Source organism: Galeopterus variegatus, unplaced genomic scaffold (assembly GCF_000696425.1).
Source record: "Galeopterus variegatus unplaced genomic scaffold, G_variegatus-3.0.2 Scaffold1933, whole genome shotgun sequence".
In the NCBI taxonomy this organism is placed as follows: domain Eukaryota; kingdom Metazoa; phylum Chordata; class Mammalia; order Dermoptera; family Cynocephalidae; genus Galeopterus; species Galeopterus variegatus.
This window is the reverse complement of record NW_007728044.1, coordinates 189,260-207,502: the sequence shown is the minus strand read 5'-3', so window position 1 is coordinate 207,502 and position 18,243 is coordinate 189,260. Positions and strand designations below refer to the sequence as shown.

The following is an 18,243-nucleotide window of genomic DNA, read 5'->3' as shown; positions in this document are numbered from 1 at the left end:
GTGGCTGATAAACACATTCTAAGATGTTCTTATAGGTGGAAGTGGTGGCCCATGACCCCCAACTAAGGACCCCAGGAATGTTCTGTTGCTTGCCTGGATGTGGGAAGGGGTGAAGTGGCACCACAACTCCCCTCTAAGGACCCTGGATGGCTCCATTGCTTGCCTGGATAAGGGCAGGGGCAGGGTGGCTCCTTGGCCAGAAAGAAAATTTTCTAATAAACAACCTAACAATGCAACTAAAGGAAGTAGAAAAACAACAAATTAAACCCAAAATTGGCAGAAAGAAATAATAAAGCTCAGAGCAAAAATAAATGAAAAAAAACCCCTAAAAAATAAATTGAAAAGATCAGTGAAACTAAAAGTTGGTTTTGTAAAAATGTAAACAAAATTGACAAACCTTTAGCTGGACTAACTAACAGAAAAAGAGAAAATGAGAAAAGTGTCAAGTAAATAAAATCAGAAATGAAAAAAGGACACATTACAACTGATATTGCAGAGATACACAGGATCATAAGAGACTATTATGAACAACTCTCTGCCAACAAATTTGATAATGTAGAATAAATGAATAAATTCCTGGACAAATACTATTTACCAAGATGAAATTATGAAGAAATAGAATATCTAACAGACCAATACAGAGTGAGGAAATTGAACTGTAATACAAAGTCTTCCATTAAAGAAAAGCCCAGGACTTGATGGCTTCACTGTTGAATTCTACCAAACATTTAAAGAAGAACTAATATCAGTACTTTTCAGATTATTTTTAAAAATTGAGGAAGAGGGAACACTTCCCAACTCATTTTGTGAGGCCAGCATTACTCTGATTCCAAAACTGGACAAGGATACAACAAAAAAAGAAAACTACGGGTGATATACCTGATGAACATAGGTGCAAAAATTCTCAACAAGATACTAGCAAACCAAATCCAACAGTACATTAAAAAGATCACTCACTATAATCAAGTGAAAGATCATTTTTTTCAAGTGGGATTTATCCCAGGGATACAAGGATGGTTTAACATATGCAAATCAATAAATCTGATATACCACATTAACAGAAAGAAAGACTTAAACCATATGACCATTTCAATTGATACAGAAAAACATTTGACAAAGTTAAACATTTCTTCATAATAAATACTCTTTAACTAGGTATTGAAGGTATGTACTTGAATACAATAAAGTCCATATATGACAAATGGACAGCTAACATCATAGTGAATGGGAAAAACCTGAAAGCTTTTCTCTCTTACATCAAGAACAAGTAAAGGATACCCACTTTTGCCACTTCTATTCAACATAGTACTGAAATTCTGAGCCAGAGCAATTGGACAAGAGAAAGAAATAAAAGCCATCCAAACTGGGAAGGAAGAGTCAAATGGTCCCTGCTGTTTGCAGACAACATGATCTTACATATAGAAAACCCTAAAGACTCCACCAAAAAACCATTACAACTAATACACAAATTCAGTAAAGATTCAGAATACAAATTCAACACACAAAAGTCAGTAGCATTTCTATATATTAATAGCTAAATATCTGAAAAAGAAATCAAGAAAAAATTCCTTTTACAATAACTCAAAAATTATTAGTTACCTAGGAATAAACTTAACCAAGGAGGTAAAAAAACCTTTAAAATTAAACTTTTACAATATAAAACTTTGAAGAAAGAAATTGAAGAGGACACAAATAAATGGAAAAATATCCCATGTTTAGAAAAATTAAAATTGTTAAAATAGCTATTGCACCCAAAGCGATTTACAGATTTAATGCAATCCCTATCAAAATATCAATGACATTCTTCACCAAAATGGAAAAAAAATCCTAAAATCCATAGGGAAACAAAAAAGACCCTGAATAGCCAAAGCAATCCTGAAAAAAACAAAGCTGCAGGCATCATACTACCTGACTTCAAATTACACTACAAAGCTATAGTAACCAAAACTGCATGGTACTGGCATAAAAGTGGACACATAGATCAATGGAATAGAATAGAGAGCCCAGAAATAAATTCAAGCACCTATAGCCAACTGGTCATTGACAAAGTGCCAAGAATACATATCAGGGGAAAGACAGTTTCTTCAGTAAATGGTAATGAGAAAACTGAATATCCACATGCATAAAAATGAGACTAGACTCCTACATCTTACTATATACAAAAATCAACTCAAAATGGATTAAAGATTTAAATGTAAAACCCAAAGCTATGAAAGTACTAGAAGAAAACAGGGAAAAGAATCCACAACATGGGGGCAGGCAAGGATTTTTTAAATAAGACTTCAAAAGCACAAGCAATGAAAGCAAAAATAGACAGGAGGAATTACATCAAACTAAAAAGCTTTTCCATTGTAAAGAAAACTGTTAACAGAGTGAAGAGACAACCTAGGAAATGGGAGAAAATATTTGCAAACTGTATATCCGACAAGAGGTTAATATCAAGAATATAGAAGGAACTTAACTCAACAGCAAAAAAACACAAATAACTCAATGGAGAAATGGGTAAAGGATCTTAATAGACATTTCTCAAGAAAAGACATACAAATGACCAACAGGCATATGAAAAAATGCTCAACATAACTAATCATCAGGGAAATGCAAGTCAAAACGACAATGAGATACCACTTCACTCCAGTTAGAATGGCTAGCACCAAAAGAGACAAAAGAAAACAAGTGTTAATGAGGATGTGGAGAAAAGGGATCACTTCCACACTGTTGGTAGGAGTGTAAACTAGTACAGCCGTTATGGAAAATAGTATGGAGTTTCCTCAAAAAGTTAAAAATAGAAGTACTATATCATCCAGCAATCCCACTACTGGGTGTATACCCAAAAGAAAGAAAGTTAGTATGTCAAACAGATATCTGCATTACCATGTTTACTGTACCACAATTTACAATATTCAAGATGTGGAATCAACCCTAAGTGTCCAACAACAAATGAATGGATAGAAAAAATGTCATATATATATACACACAATGAAATATATATATATTCAGCAATAATACTCAGCAATAAAAAAAATGAAATCCTGACATTTGTGACAACATGGTTGGACTTGAAAGTCATTATGTTAGGTGAAGTAAGCCAGGTACAGAAAGACAAGTACCGTATGATCTCATTCATTTGTGGAACCTAAAAAAAAAGTTGATATTATAGAGACAGAGTAGAATAGTGGTTACCAGAGACTGGAGAGGGGAGGAGGAAGGGAGAACAGGAAGAGGTTGGCCAACAGGTACAAAAATACAGTTAGAAAGAAGAAATAAGTTCTGGTGTTTTATTGCACGGTATGGTCACTATGGGTAATAAGTAAGTTTTGTATATTACATATAGCTAGAGGAGAGGCTTTTGAATGTTTTCACCACAAAAAAATGATTAATTCATGAGGTTATGGTTAAATTAACTACCCTGACCCGATCATTATACAACATATATACTTACCAAAACATCAGATTGTACCCCCATAAGCATGTACGATTACAATGTATCAACAAAAATAAAGGAAAAAAAAAAGAAAAAAGAAAATGGGGACTCAGGAAGCCACCACAGAACCCTTGGTTCCAGGAAGACACCATCGTAGCTGCCATCTAGGGATCGGGAAGCTTCCTGCACTACAGTTACCGGCTCCAGAATCATGGTTTGCCTGCTAAATCTGCATGTACAAATGATGAATGTCCTGAGCTCTGCCCTTCAACACCCTTGAAGCTAGCAGCTGGAAACCAGGATGCTACCACAGCCAAACTCCACAATCCTGTGTGCCAGCAGAAACCACAGAAACATCAGATGCACAGCTTTAGCCTCACTTCTGCTTTCCAAATGTCTTACAAAGCCATCTCTATGGCAGAGCTTAAATCATACCCACCATGTTAGCTGCAAAGGAGTCCAGGAAAGGTTGTGTCTACTTCCTGCCTTTACAGTACAGAATGGGCACTAGACTAGAAGCAGGGGTACAGTGGACACCAAACTATCCAATTCTTGGTCTATTCAATACTTACCTTCTCTGAGCCTCAAACCTGCAAAATGAGATATTATGTATTTCATAGGATCTTTGTGAGGATTAAATAAGACTATTATAGGTAAAGATCCTCGCAGCTCTCTTGCTTTAGAAATTCACTGCTGATCTGTCAAAACTGTGATACTTAAAACAAACAAAAAACAAGGGAACATTTTCTAAAACTTAGAAACAAAACTAAGATCATGGTTAAATTTCCTGATTTCATTCATCTTTATATCTGATTCCATTAGAAATATTTTAATTTTTCTGAATGTTTTATTTGTCATAGACATTTAATGGCATCAGTGAAAGAAATTGTGGTTGTCAATTTTTTTTTTAAAGTAATAACTGCAGAACACAAGCACAATGTATAGTGACAATGACTGCCATTTGCTAGGCACTAGATTAAATCGAGAGCTTTCTTTCCCCTCTGTTATCAGTGCAGCATATGGAAATGTGCTAATGTCTGAATTAATTTTGATTCAAACCTCAAATCTCAACCAACAAAACCGATCTACATCTGACTGGAAGTTTCAAATGGCTGCATTTCCAAATAGGTCAGTGTCTGTCACATGTCACATCTGTCTCAATGCCAGGAGTCTACACATATCAGAAAGAGAATGGTAGAATTCTTAAAAGGCACTGTATGAGTAAATCAGTGACCTACTGTACTTTTGAATATATTTTTAAATAAAATAGTGAACCAGTGTTAGACTTAGCTCTAAAGTTTTTGAAAAGCTTCCCAAATTATTGGAACTATTCTGGCGTAAAATAGACCTAGAGTGTTTCCAATGGATCCTTTGTTTATGAACATTTGTGAAAGCTAAAGAGCCCTGACCCACGTAGAAACTTATTGAACTCCTATTTGATATCAATGAGAACTGATTTTATAAAATTTAATAGTGATCCTAATGAATTCTACAGGTGAAATTATCTTAGAGTATGATGCAAGGTGGGGTTCCAAACTATTTTAGTGTGTTGGAAGCATGAGGCAGTCAATTTAGATTCCAGTCCCAGCGGACTCTCTTCCCAGCTGTTCTAAGTTACTTAACCTCTCTGGGTTTTAACCTTCTCCCTTGTAAAATGAGGATAATAATAAAGAGGAGGAGATGGAGGGTGAGATGATAATGGCTATGGTGATGATGACGATGATAGATAACCTGTATCAAGTGACTACTATGTGCAGGCATTGTTCTGGGGCTTTATGTGTGCTAACTCATTTCATCTTCAGGATAGTCCTTTGAGGCAGGGATCTACAGTTGTCATGAGGACTAAATAAGCCAATGTATGTAACACGGTGAACACAGTTCCTCCCAACAGTGAATCCTCCATAAATGTGTGCTATTATTACTATTATTACCGCATTGTTGTGATGCAAAAAATGAAACATTTTTAAAACATCGAATTCTGTTCCTGGCACACCAAGGGCTCAGTGAGCATTGGCTATGGTTATTTTGTTGATGAGTTCTTCTGATTTTATCATCTTGTTTCATCCAGTCTCCCCAATTTGGGTCATACACTGTCTTCAAAACTCTCTCTTCCTGTTAATTAATTAATTAATTAATTAAATCATTTATTTAGCAAACATTATTGAGTACCAATTTATATTCCAGGCACTATTCCAAGCATAGAAGATGCAGTGGTAAGCAAAACAGACAGAATTCTTGCCCTCATAGTCACCATTTTAAAGCAAAAGTGGGAGAATTGTTTACACAGCTGAGCTAAACAGACAAAAAGAGGAACAGCGAAGCAAACCAAAGATTTAAAAATATAAAATCGGGCTGGCCCGGTGGTGCACCATACACTGTCTTCAAAACTCTCTCTTCCTGTTAATTAATTAATTAATTAATTAAATCATTTATTTAGCAAACATTATTGAGTACCAATTTATATTCCAGGCACTATTCCAAGCATAGAAGATGCAGTGGTAAGCAAAACAGACAGAATTCTTGCCCTCATAGTCACCATTTTAAAGCAAAAGTGGGAGAATTGTTTACACAGCTGAGCTAAACAGACAAAAAGAGGAACAGCGAAGCAAATCAAAGATTTAAAAATATAAAATCGGGCTGGCCCGGTGGTGCACCAGAGAGTGCACCACTTGGGAGTGCGGCGGCGCTCCCACCAAGGGTTCGGATCCCATGTGGAGACCGGTTCCCGCTCACTGGCTGAGCGTGGTGCGGGCGCAACACCGAGGGTTGTGATCCCATTGCCGGTCAGTAAAAAAAAAAAAAAGACAAAAAAAAAAAAAGGAAAAAAATAATAATAAAAATATAAAATCAATGAAATCGTATCTAAAAGAATATACAGAAAAATAAAATGGTAAATGGATGATTTCCAGTAGATGTGAATTGATATTTCAAATAAATATATAAATTATGAGGCAAGACAAACCCAAGACAATAAAAAACTAGATTTAAACAAGAAAAAAATGTTTAAAGTAAATATATAAGCAATATGCACACATGTAAGTGGTGACTGAAAGAAACTTCCTAAAGCATAAATCATTGAAAAAGAAGAGTTAAAAATACATACCCAAGAAAAAAATGAAAATAGGTATTTAACCAGCAGTACAGGGGTAAGGATTAACCCCAAAGAGCAAACTAGTTCACTTGGGCCCAGGCAGCTACAAGCAGCCAGCAGGCACCTCCCATGGCTGGAATTCTCATATTGGAGACCCACAGCACCCCAGGGAAGATGCTGGGGAGCAGGCTCTGGTCAGTGTAAGCTACCAGCTCCTGGGAGTTTGCCTACCTGGGAGTCTAAATAGCTCTTAAGGACACACAAAGCCAAGCTCCAACAGAGCATCGTAACCCTGGTCATCCTCCCAGCAGACACCCAGTAGGATTTTCGCTTTCTACTCCTTTAGCCTACTTCATCACTTAATAAACATTGCAGTGAGTGCACATGATTTCCAAGTCAAATGGTAAGGAGGGCATATTATTGGAAAAAGTCTCCTGCCCCTCCCCTCTCCACCCCAAGTCTTGCTCCCCAGAGGCAGCCACTAAAAACCACTTGAGTGTTTGGTTTATTTGTTTTTCTTTTTGTATTTTGCTTTTTGGTTTTTTGTCATTTAGATAGTCCATTTATTTTTGCAGAATCATCTTTCCTCCCCACAAACATGGAAGAAAAGACAGAGAAGGGCCTGACGGGGAGAAATGCTTTTGGGGAAAAACATCTTTCTAGTCTCTGCAGTTTTGAGGAGGGGGATTGAGGTGGGAGGCTGGGGGGTGAGAAGATGGCCAGTCCCTCCTCTTGTCTGCAAGACAGCTCCCAGCAGCCTTTTAAAGCTTAAACTCAGTGGTCGTTTTGGAAGCAATGCTTTTAAAAGCCTTGGAGGTGCCGGATATCTGCTTAAGTTGAATCTGGCTGAGAGATCTCCGAGGCAGTCCGCACATCTCCACCTTCCATTACACAGAGTCCTCTTGGCCCAGTGTGGCTGCCCGCACACTGGCACATAGTTCTTTACAGTCTCTGGAGTCAGAAGGAGCTCCATTCTGTCTTATTAGTGATACCTCTTTCCCAGTCAGGATGTGCCAGGCCAACTTCACGTTGATCTTGATGAGCCGGTAGTTGCCAACATGAGTCTCCTCCTCAGCAGAGATGATAGAGAGGCCCTGCAGTATGTTGGACTTACTGTGGGGCTTAGAGTCAGTGTTCCAAGGTAGGCTCAAATTTGCAGTGAGCTAATGAGAAGCTTGGTCCAAATCATCTCAAAGAAAATCACTTCCAAAGTTCATCTGATGAACTGATCTTTATAATGGAATCAAAACACAATGTCAGACAAAAAGAAAAAGAAAAAACCAAACAAAAACCAAAACATTAAAAAAACACAAATGCTAATAAACTAAATAGAACAAGAAAAATGAGAAAGACAGAAAATAACCTTTAGTTTTCCTTGTGTAGTTTGGTATTAAGATAATGTTGGCTGGCCTCATAAAATAAAGTGCTTCCCCTGCTTCTATTTTCTGGAAGAGATAGTAGAGAATTGGTATAATTTCTTTAAATGTTTGATAGGATTAGGCAATGAAACATTTTTCTGTTTTTGAAGGTTATTAATTATCTACTCAATTTCTTTAATAACAGAGGCCTATTCAGATTGTCAATTTCTCTTTGTGTGAGTTTTGGTAGATTGTGTTTTTCAAGGGATTTCATCTAAGTTAGCAAATTGGCGAGCTTAGAGTAATTCATAATATTCCTTTATTTTCCTTTGAATGTCTGTAGGATTAGTAGTGATAGGCCCCTCTTTCATTTCTGGTATTGGTAATTTGTGTCTTCTCTCTCCTTTTTTCTTGGTTAGCCTTGCTAGAGATTTATTAATTTTATTTATCTCTTCAAAGAACCACCTTCTGGTCTCATCGATTTTCTCTATTGTTTTCCTATTTTAAATTTCATTGATTTCTGGTCTAATTTTTATTATTTCTTTTCTTTTGCTTGCTTGGGATTTAATTTACTTTTCTAGTTTCCTAAGGTGGAAGCTTAGATTATTGATTTAAGATCTTAATCAATATATGTATTTTGAGGTGTAGCATTAGGTTGTTTATTTGAAGTCTTTCCATTCTTTTGATGTAAGCGTTTATTGGAATAAATTTCCCTCTTCGTACTGCTTTTGCAGTATCCCACATGTTTTGGTATGACGTGTCTTTATTTTCATTAGTTTCAAGACATTTTTTGATTTCCTGTTTAATTTCTTCTTGGACCCATAGGTCATTCAGGAGCCTTTTATTTAGTTTCCATGTATTTGTATACTTTCCAGAATTTCGCTTGTTATTAATTTCCAGTTTTAGTCCATTGTGGTCTGAAAAGTTACTTGCAATGATTTCAATTTTTTAAAATTTGCTGAGATTAGATTTGTGACTTAATATGTGGTCTATCCTGGAGAATGTTCCGTGAGTTGATGAGAAGAAAATATATTCTTTTGTTGTTGGGTGAAATGTTCTGTATATAACTGCCAGGTCCAGCTGGTCTAAGGTGTAGTTTAAATCCTGTGATTCTTTGTTGATTTGTTGCCTGGAAGATCTGTCCCATACTGGGAGAGAGGTTCAGATCACCCACTATTAATGTATGAGGGCCTATTTCTTTCTTTAGGTCTAAGAGCGTTGGCTTTATATATATATATATAAAGATGTATGCATCCAGAATTGGGTGCATACATATTTATGATTATTATGTCTTCTAGCTGGATAGATCCTTTTATCATTATATAGTGGCCTTCTTTGTCTCTTTTTATGTTTTTTGGTTTAAAGTCTATTTTGTCTGATATAAAAATAGCTATTCCTGCTTGCATACATATTTATGATTATTATGTCTTCTAGCTGGAGAGATCCTTTTATCATTATATAGTGGCCTTCTTTGTCTCTTTTTATGTTTTTTGGTTTAAAGTCTATTTTGTCTGATATAAAAATAGCTACTCCTGCTTGTTTTTGGTTACCATTTGCATGGTGTATCTTTTTTCATCCCTTCACTTTTAGTCTGTGTGTGTCTCTACAGGTGAGGTGGGAATATATGCATTTTAATGCTATAAATTTCCCTTTGAGCACTGCTTTTGCTGCATTTCACAAGTTTTGATAAGTTGTGTTTTCATTTAGTTAATTTTCACTTAGTTCTTTAGGTAGTCATCTCTATTTCAGATTTACTGTATGTGTAACTTTTAAGAAATTCTTTGTAGTTGGAACAGATAGGACTATGTGTAAGACATGACATATTTCTATATTTCTCTAAATCAAATTTAAACTTTTCCAAGCTCATAACCCTCCTGGTTGATGAGAAATTCTATTTGAGCTATGTGTGTAGATGGCTCTTTCCCCCAGGATTATGCACAAATCTCAGAGGTTCTACACAGGATAAAATATTTTGTATCTGTTCATATGCTCCTTGTCCAACTTTGCATTTGTTCCTTGAAAATGAACGACTCAGCCACAGTTCAACATGGACATCTTTCCCCAGCATTTTCAAGGCCATGGTTCTTAGTGTCTTCCTGTCATCATCTCAGAGCCATCCCACTAGAGATCTGTCACCTCTCCGGAGTCTCTTTATTGATGCTGGTTCAATATTCTCAGAACCTGTGAGACTCATCCCATTCCCAGACCCTGGAAAAGTTGCCCAAACCTCTTTCCAGCTAAGCTGCCTCTGCTTCCCCCAACTCTAAAAACAGTGACCTCTACCTCCAACATCTTTCAGATGGTCCAATATAACTCTGTCAACAAGGGGTTGAAAACAAAAGCCCTTTGTGAGAGTTATCTTCATTTAGAGGTAGACAACTTAAGTCTTTGTCTCAGCAAGTGAACATAAAAAGATGACTACCCACTTGGGATGGGAAGTAAAATGAAAAAGCAATAGGGGCAAGAACAAAGCACCCATGAGTAACTTGATAAATTATTCTTTCACCTTAGCATGCCTAAAATTATTGCAAAACACTCACTTATGCACTCAAACAAATTGGGGAAGGTAATGAGTCTCTGCCGTGGGATGGGCACTGACCATGCTGTGTGAGACTTGGGGAGATTCATGTCTCAAGACAATTTTTAGGAATGTAAATTCTTTACTGGAAGGACAGCATAATGTAGTGGTTAAGAGCAGAAGTCTGAACTGAGCCTATCAAGGAACAAATCTGAGTTCTACTGTTTGCTATCTGTAGGACCCAGAGCAAATTAATCTCAGTGTAACTCAGTCTCCTCTTCTGTAAGAGGGAGATAATAAGGTATCTACCTCACTGGATTGTTATGAATATTAAATGAATCACCATATGCAAAGTGTGTAGAATAGTGCCTGGCACAAAATAAGTGATATATAAACTGAGACAGACCTAAAAATTGTGTCTGTTTTGGCCATATTGGATGGAAAATTGTCTGGTTACTCAGCTCTGTGTTTGTTGCTCTTTAAAAAGCTTGAAGACCCTTAAAATTTTTAAATATCAACCAATATTTTATTGATTTTAAAGTAATGGGTAGCCTGCTACAGTGGCTACCAGTGTCAGTCACTGGAGTTTGGCCTGTGCATGTGTATGTACATATATGTGTGCATGACTTGGGAATAGGCTGTGGTATGTGGGTTCCACCTGTATAAAGAAGCAGAAAAGCAGGGATCTGTGGGGAAAAAAAAGTACCCTCATATTGCTATTTGCTTGCCACCTGAGGGATCCCCCTAGTGCTACATTCCTCAGATGGCGCTGCCAACCTTGTTTACTCATCTTTTATTACCAGGAAGACTCTGTTCCTCAGTAAATTTCCTTTCCATTCACTTTCAAATGACTTTTCTGATATGAACATTGTTGAATATGCACAAGAAAGAGCAAGATAGAGGCAGATTATGTGTATGGATAGATTTGCATAAGTATAAATACAGTAAGTATATGTACCCATATTTAAATGATATAATGATAGCATTGTGTTGCCATCACAGTGTGAAAGCTAATTAATTCAGCTATTGAGATGATAATGATTTCTTTCTCGGCTAATACCAGAATTAAAAAAACCTGCAGAATTGTTCTATGCACTGGTCCTTTGACTCATCTTGGAATAAGGGATCTCATTTTGCTAGCTAATGAGCGTCTATCAGTGCCTATGACAGTTTTAATAGGAATCGTTTTGGGGAGGGGCTGAGGATTAGTAAGAAGACTGACTCACATAGGCTAAAGTGGTCATTGAGCTCATGATTTGAGACCAAGAAAAAAAAATTCTCTTTTTGCTTTTAGTTTCTTTTAAAATGCATGCTTTGATATTTGCACTCTCTATATCAACACTGCTCTGAAACACAAAAGTCTTTTTTTAGGCTTTATTTGGTTGGATTTGACATTTAGGAAAACGTTAAGATCTTTCCTACTGAAATGTATGCCAGCTGACAAATTCACAAGCAAGCCCATGACTTTGTTAACCTTGACATCTCTAACTTTTCCTTCAGCCTCTGTTTTCATACTTAATTACCAAGACCTGAATGTTCTCCTGGTTTCCTCCTGTCTGTTCTATCCCAGCCGAGTTCAGGCATTGAGCACCTCTCAGCAGTATTGTGGTGATAGTTTCCTGTCTCCGGTCTCCAATCTCTCTGTTCCACCTTTCTTTAGCCTGCCCCAAAGACTCTTCCCAACATGCAGGTTAGATCATACCCTCCCCTGTCCCTCTTATGGCATCTCTCATCCTACATGGTAAAAACTCACCTCCTTTGCCTGGTGTTCAAGGGCATTTAATCACATTCTGTTCCCACTACATTTCCTTATTCATCTCCCATGAATTCTCCCCACGCTCTACCCTCCTATGAAGATAGATTATCCACCCTTCCTTGGAACTTCCATAACACCCTGCCTTTGTTCATTTCCCAGAATTGTTTTCCTCCCTCATGGTCCGTGTTTCAAAATCCTATTTATTCTCCAAGTCCCAGCTCAAATTCCACTTCCTTTGTGAAGCCCTCTCTGATTCCCTCCACTCAGAATTAATCAAGGTTGCTCCCACCCCATATAATTCCTTTATCTGAAGACATTTGATTTCTAGCTACTGGGAAACCATATTATATTTATTTTATTAGAACAATTTTCTTTTGCCTTCTGCTGGAATGTTGTCGTAATAAATAGGCAGGTCTTCATGACTCTGATGTGACTGCTGCCCCTCACCCCAAATGTGGCACGGCTTTTACAAGTGTATAGTGTGGCCCTGAAATAGTCACTTTTGCTTCTACATTATTTATTACTTGGTTATCTTTCCTTTCACTCTATCTTGTTTTATGCTCTTAATTTTTTTTTTTTTTTTTGTCTTCCCACTAAGTTGGAAACTCTGAAGACAAGGAATGTGTTATTCATCTTGATATTTCCCAGGTCAGAAAACACAACTTTCAGATAGTAGGTATTTAATACTAAGTTATTCAATTTTCTTTTGACCCAAAGGAGGCAATCGTAGCATAGTGGTTAAGAACACAAGCTTTAGAGCATGACTGCCCTGGTTCGAATCCTCCCAGTCTACTTACTAACAGTGTGATCATGGCCAAGGTACTAAACCTCACTGTCCTTTTTTTTTTTTCTTTCATCTATAGTATGGGGACATATAGTATTATCTTTATCATAAAATTGATATGAGCATTACATAACTAAATGCACTTAAAGAGGTTAAAACAATAGCTAGTAAGTGCTTAATAAATGTTATATATTATTCCAACAGTCTGTTAAAATAGGAAGAACTCTCAACATTGGTAGAGTCACGAAGACTCTAGATTCTACATTCCAAAGTGAGCTTGTCTTGCAGAAATTTCATAGTAAATATTCAAGAGTCAGTTGAATAACCTCACCTATTTTGAGGGTATGAAGGGATCAGGAATCAGAAATTGTAGAGAGGTCTTATAAAGATTTGGGGAGTGTCAGAGGTGGTGGGGGTGTCTTCTCATTGGGGTCACCACTGGAACATATACTACTTTTGTGAGAATTAGAAAAAGAAAAGGTGTCCCCCCTTCCCCAGGTAAAGTCAGCAGGACTAAGGAGGTCCTGCTGTCCCAGGCCCAATGAAAGGGTCAACAGGGTCATTTCAGGAGATTTGTACATATTCGCTTAAGCTGAGGGACATGGAGGACTGGCATCTGACCTTCACCCGAGAAGTTGAGAGGGAGGAAGTTGGATGGCTGACTACTTATGGATAAGTGGGAGATATTTCCCTGCTTCATGGTTTGTTGGGCCAGAGTAAGCCATCATGAGGTTTTCTTAGGTCCATGCCAAGAGGGCCACATGGAGGGACCTTGGTGAAAAAAGTGTGGAGTGAATTGCCATATTGCTAGATACTGAAGAAGGGGATACAAGCCTTGGGCTAGAATAGAGATGCATGCACTTCTCATCAAGGAAGTGCAGATGAAAGTATCCCAGTGCAGAGAGGAGTTCTCTAAAGACCCATCCCATGGAAGAAAGAGTCACATTGAAAACTTGCTAAGCACAAGCCAGCTTATGACAACACCAGGCAAGTAAGCACTTTCCAGGCATATTTTCCTTTGCCTCCCGTGATCTTTTCCCTTTTCAACTCTGCCCTCTTGCCTCTGGAAGTGTCAGAATCTGTGGTTAGTCAGATGGAGGAGAAAGAGTAGAGAGGGAAAGTGGGAAAAAGAGAAACAGAGAGGAAGCCAGTCACATCCCTTTCCAGACTCTAGGCATCTTCCCTGTTACAGGCCACAGCTGCACTACACCTTCTCAGGGGAGATGTTTGCTTTTAAATCAAGGCTGGCATTTTTATTATTACACCAGGCTGGCATATTAAGTACTGAATTGAAACCCTGAATGTGACTTTCTCCCTTAACGCCTGGTAAATAGCAACTCACTTGCCAAGACTTAGCTCAGTGCAAATCCTATCCTGACCTCTTCATCCAAAATTAACCTGTCTCTTTGTCCTGTCTGCCCAGCCCAGCCTCCTGTCACACCATGCAACACTTAATTTCACTTTTTTAGTTGTTTGCATGTCTTTGTCCTCAGCCAGCCTCCAAACTCGAAGAGGGCAGGAATGAATTATTTGCTTTCATACCACCGGCACCTAGTGTTCACTGGCACAGAATTGTTCTCCAGTAAAGATATATAAAAGTAATTTATCTTAAAAAACAAAGATTTTTCTTCAGAGGCTATAATTCAAACTTGTCTTTATTTTTGAGAGATAAATGAAAAATCGCAGCAGTCTTGATGACACTGTATAATTGAAAGTACCCTTTGGCACAGGTACACTCAAGGATCACCTGGGTGCTCTCCAGTGGTTGAGAAAATGTTCTGGCATCTTTCAATCCAAATGTGTTTTTCTGAGAAATTGTCAGGAGCCTTTTTACACTTTTCAGTGTTTCTTCCACAGGTTTCTTCAGGAGAAGCATTACCAAAAACGCCGTGTACAAGTGTAAAAATGGGGGCAACTGTGTGATGGATATGTACATGCGAAGAAAATGCCAGGAGTGTCGACTAAGGAAGTGCAGAGAGATGGGAATGTTGGCTGAATGTATGTATACAGGTATTCACTTCAAGTAACTAAATTCCGCTAAAAATCTCTTAAGGAGGCAGATGTCAGGTAAAACATCACGAGAATGGTACTTCACATATTAAAGAAGGACTCTACTAAGCCATCTAATTTCCTGAAAAGGCTAATGAACTACTGAAATTGTCCAAACTGTCAGCCAAAGAACATTTTCTTCACTTGCAAGAATCAGCTGTTTTTTTGTTGCTCTTTGTTGCAACGAATTATATGTGAACAGAAGTGACATTTACATAGTTAAAATAACATGCTTTAATGAGTTACAAAGAATGACAGTCTAAGTTTCCTCCAAATTTAATTTTAATATTTGTCTTATTTATAGCCTAAGTAACATAAAAATTTATAGTTGTAGAAAAAATAAGGATGACTTATGAGGTATAACTGCCTCTGAATTGTCTAAATAGAGTTTGAAACCAGGTCATTTTAAGAATCCATCTTTTCTTAGTGCAGCTTTGAGCCCATTTGAATAGATTTACACCGGAAATTAACTACTCCGAGTTTTAATATAATTTTGTCTTTCGATCTGATAGAGACATTGTATTAACTGTTGGCTTTGTGAGGAACTGTAATCTTCATCAAAAATTGTAATGCATGCTAGTATATAACATAATTAATTTTTCATTCTGCAAATTCTACAGGCCACTCAGATTCTGAGATATGTTCTGTTCCTCCTCAAAATACAAATAGACAAACAAATGTCACCAAGGGGATGATAACGTTCAGGGAGGGAATGCAACATGAAATAAAAGCCTTCAGAAGGTGACTCCAGTTCTATTGTTCCCAGACTCTACAGGCAACTGGGATGGACCCAGAGAAATAATGCGTGCAGGAAGGGAAAAAATAGGTCTGAGTAAATAATCTGGCTCTGGGTGGATGAAAGTTTTATAGTGGCCGATCTCAATCTCATTTTAGCATACATGAAACAAGAGCCTGCGATAGGGGCTGCTGCTGGAATCCAATCCTGCAATGGAAACACTTTGATACTGGGGGACTCAGGTTGCTCATCACTTAAACATGAACTTGTTCCAGCTGCAGTTCAGAGGGCGCTTTACATGAGCCCACCTATAAGAGTCTATAATATTATTTATGAACACAAACTCATCAAGTGACAGATGCAGATCTTCCATGATTCTATAAAATAAATTTCCTGTATAAAGAAATTCCTAAAACTTTGTTTCATTAACAATGAGAGAAGAATAAGGACATGAAGTGGGACTAGAGAAGATTGTTTGACATTATTTTTTAGAGCCCTGTTAAAGTGTAAATCAGTCATGATATTGTACGATCATTTGAAAGAAATTTCAGTCACCTTGGGTTATTTTTCTCTTTAACTATATCCTTAATGATTTGTACAGTTCTGATTTAAAACTGTTCCCTAAAGGTGGTCAACGTTTGTTTTTCTCAACAAGTTTAATTATGTGTGTTTTATATATGAGATTGGATATACTTCTCATGGTAGACTACGTAAACATGGATGAAAATAGTATGAATGCTATGCTTTGAAACATCAGCTTTCAAGGTCCTCTAGACCAGGAATAGGGAGAATGTCATTCACCTTTTCATTGCCTGAATACCTTACATTTGTACAATGTTTTAGTATCACAAATTCTTTTTATAAAGCACATTTTTAGAAAACCATCTGATTGTATTTAATCTACACAAAACTCTATGAGGTAGATATTATTCTCTTTTTAAAAATGAAGAAACTGAGACTCACAGAGGTTAAATATCCTGTTCAAGGGCTAGTCTTAAATCTTGGCCTCTTTAGAAAACCATCTGATTGTATTTAATCTACACAAAACTCTATGAGGTAGATATTATTCTCATTTTAAAAATGAAAAAACTGAGACTCACAGAGGTTAAATATCCTGTTCAAGGGCTAGTCTTAAATCTTGGCCTCTTCTTTGTAAAATGTCAAAAGGGCTAGAATTAGTTCTGTGCCAAATTGCATAGATCTTCTGAGTTGACTACACGTCGGCTGCTTCCTGACCATGCATCCAACAGTATTTTCTGTGATTGGTGAAGTCTCTATGATTATGTTTTCAGGCTTGTTGACTGAAATTCAGTGTAAATCTAAACGACTGAGAAAAAATGTGAAGCAGCATGCAGACCAGACCACTAATGAAGACAGCGAAGGACGTGACTTGCGGCAAGTGACCTCGACAACTAAGTCATGCAGGGTAATAATATGCAGTGGTGTCCGCCAGAGCCAGCAGGTGCTGAGCTTCTATCTGGCTGGGGGCTTTCAAATTAGAGCCACAGCCATGGCAGAATCTCCATTCCAATCATGCAGTAAAATAGATTTCTCCTTTTCTTTTTAATCAAGAGAGTAATTATGCACTTCAGTGTAAACATTAAAATAACAGCGGTGTATAAAGTGAAAAGTGAACGTTTTCCTTTTCCCTGCTTCCATTCCACTCCTACTGCTTAGTGGTTGCCAGTGGGAGTGATTTGATGTACAAGATGGATTTTTCCAATTGAGTTTTGATGACCATTTCTTTCCTGTTATTGAGAAGGGAGGCTCAGACTGGGAAGGATTTGACTCAATAAGAGCTGTGAATTAGTCCTTATTGATGGGTAAACCAAGGTGATTACATATCTGTGGACCAAATTTCTCAAGAAATTCTTTGAGCCACTTAGGAACAAAGTAAGGGAACAGCATTGAGGATGATTAGACAAACACACCGTGATAACACACAGGACATTTGGAGGAATTTTAATTTGCCATTAGCTGAAAAACCAATAAGCCACTCCTTTCTCAATATTTATTACATTATTGACAAAGAAAACTTCATCCACCTTCAGTTTTTCAAATCCATTATTTTGATTTCATTTCTGAAAAAAAGATAATTTTATATAAAAGTATAATTTTGCCATGATGCCAAGGTGTACTAATGTAACACTTTGCTGTAAGATAGCAAAGAGTTAACACAATTATTCACACTCTCCAAAGGACACTATTAAGGGGGAAAGAGATGTTTGGGGTCTGAATTGTCCAGATTAATAACTATTTATTTCAGGGGTCAGCAAACTTTTTTCTGTAAAGGACCAGATATTTTAGGCTTCGGCCACATGTCCTCTGTCACAACTACTCAACTCTGCTATTTTAGCACAAAAGCAGCATAGACAATACATAAACAAAGGAGGGTGGCTGTGTTCCAATAAAAATTTTTTATCAAACCAAGTGGATTTGGTCCATGGGTGAGTTTGAGAACCCCTTCTCTGCATTAATACTTTTAGATGGATCCTCCATTCTATATGCAGAAACATTTCCTTAGTTATGA

At 37.3% G+C, this 18,243-nt stretch overlaps 1 protein-coding gene across 5 annotated transcripts in view; it reads left to right on the top strand.

Annotated features, from left to right (window-relative positions):
- The window catches only part of NR1H4 (nuclear receptor subfamily 1, group H, member 4), a 62,605-nt gene that overhangs the window by 23,788 nt on the left and 20,574 nt on the right, over window positions 1-18,243 (top strand). For 2 of the 5 annotated variants that reach the window (XM_008579636.1, XM_008579638.1), the window contains exons 3-4: window positions 14,786-14,926; window positions 17,006-17,139. In XM_008579636.1, coding sequence (XP_008577858.1) covers window positions 14,786-14,926; window positions 17,006-17,139 — 275 coding nt within the window. Of the gene's footprint in view, window positions 1-14,785; window positions 14,939-17,005; window positions 17,140-18,243 lie in introns of all 5 variants that reach the window. The other 3 variants (XM_008579635.1, XM_008579637.1, XM_008579639.1) reach the window with 2 other exon arrangements.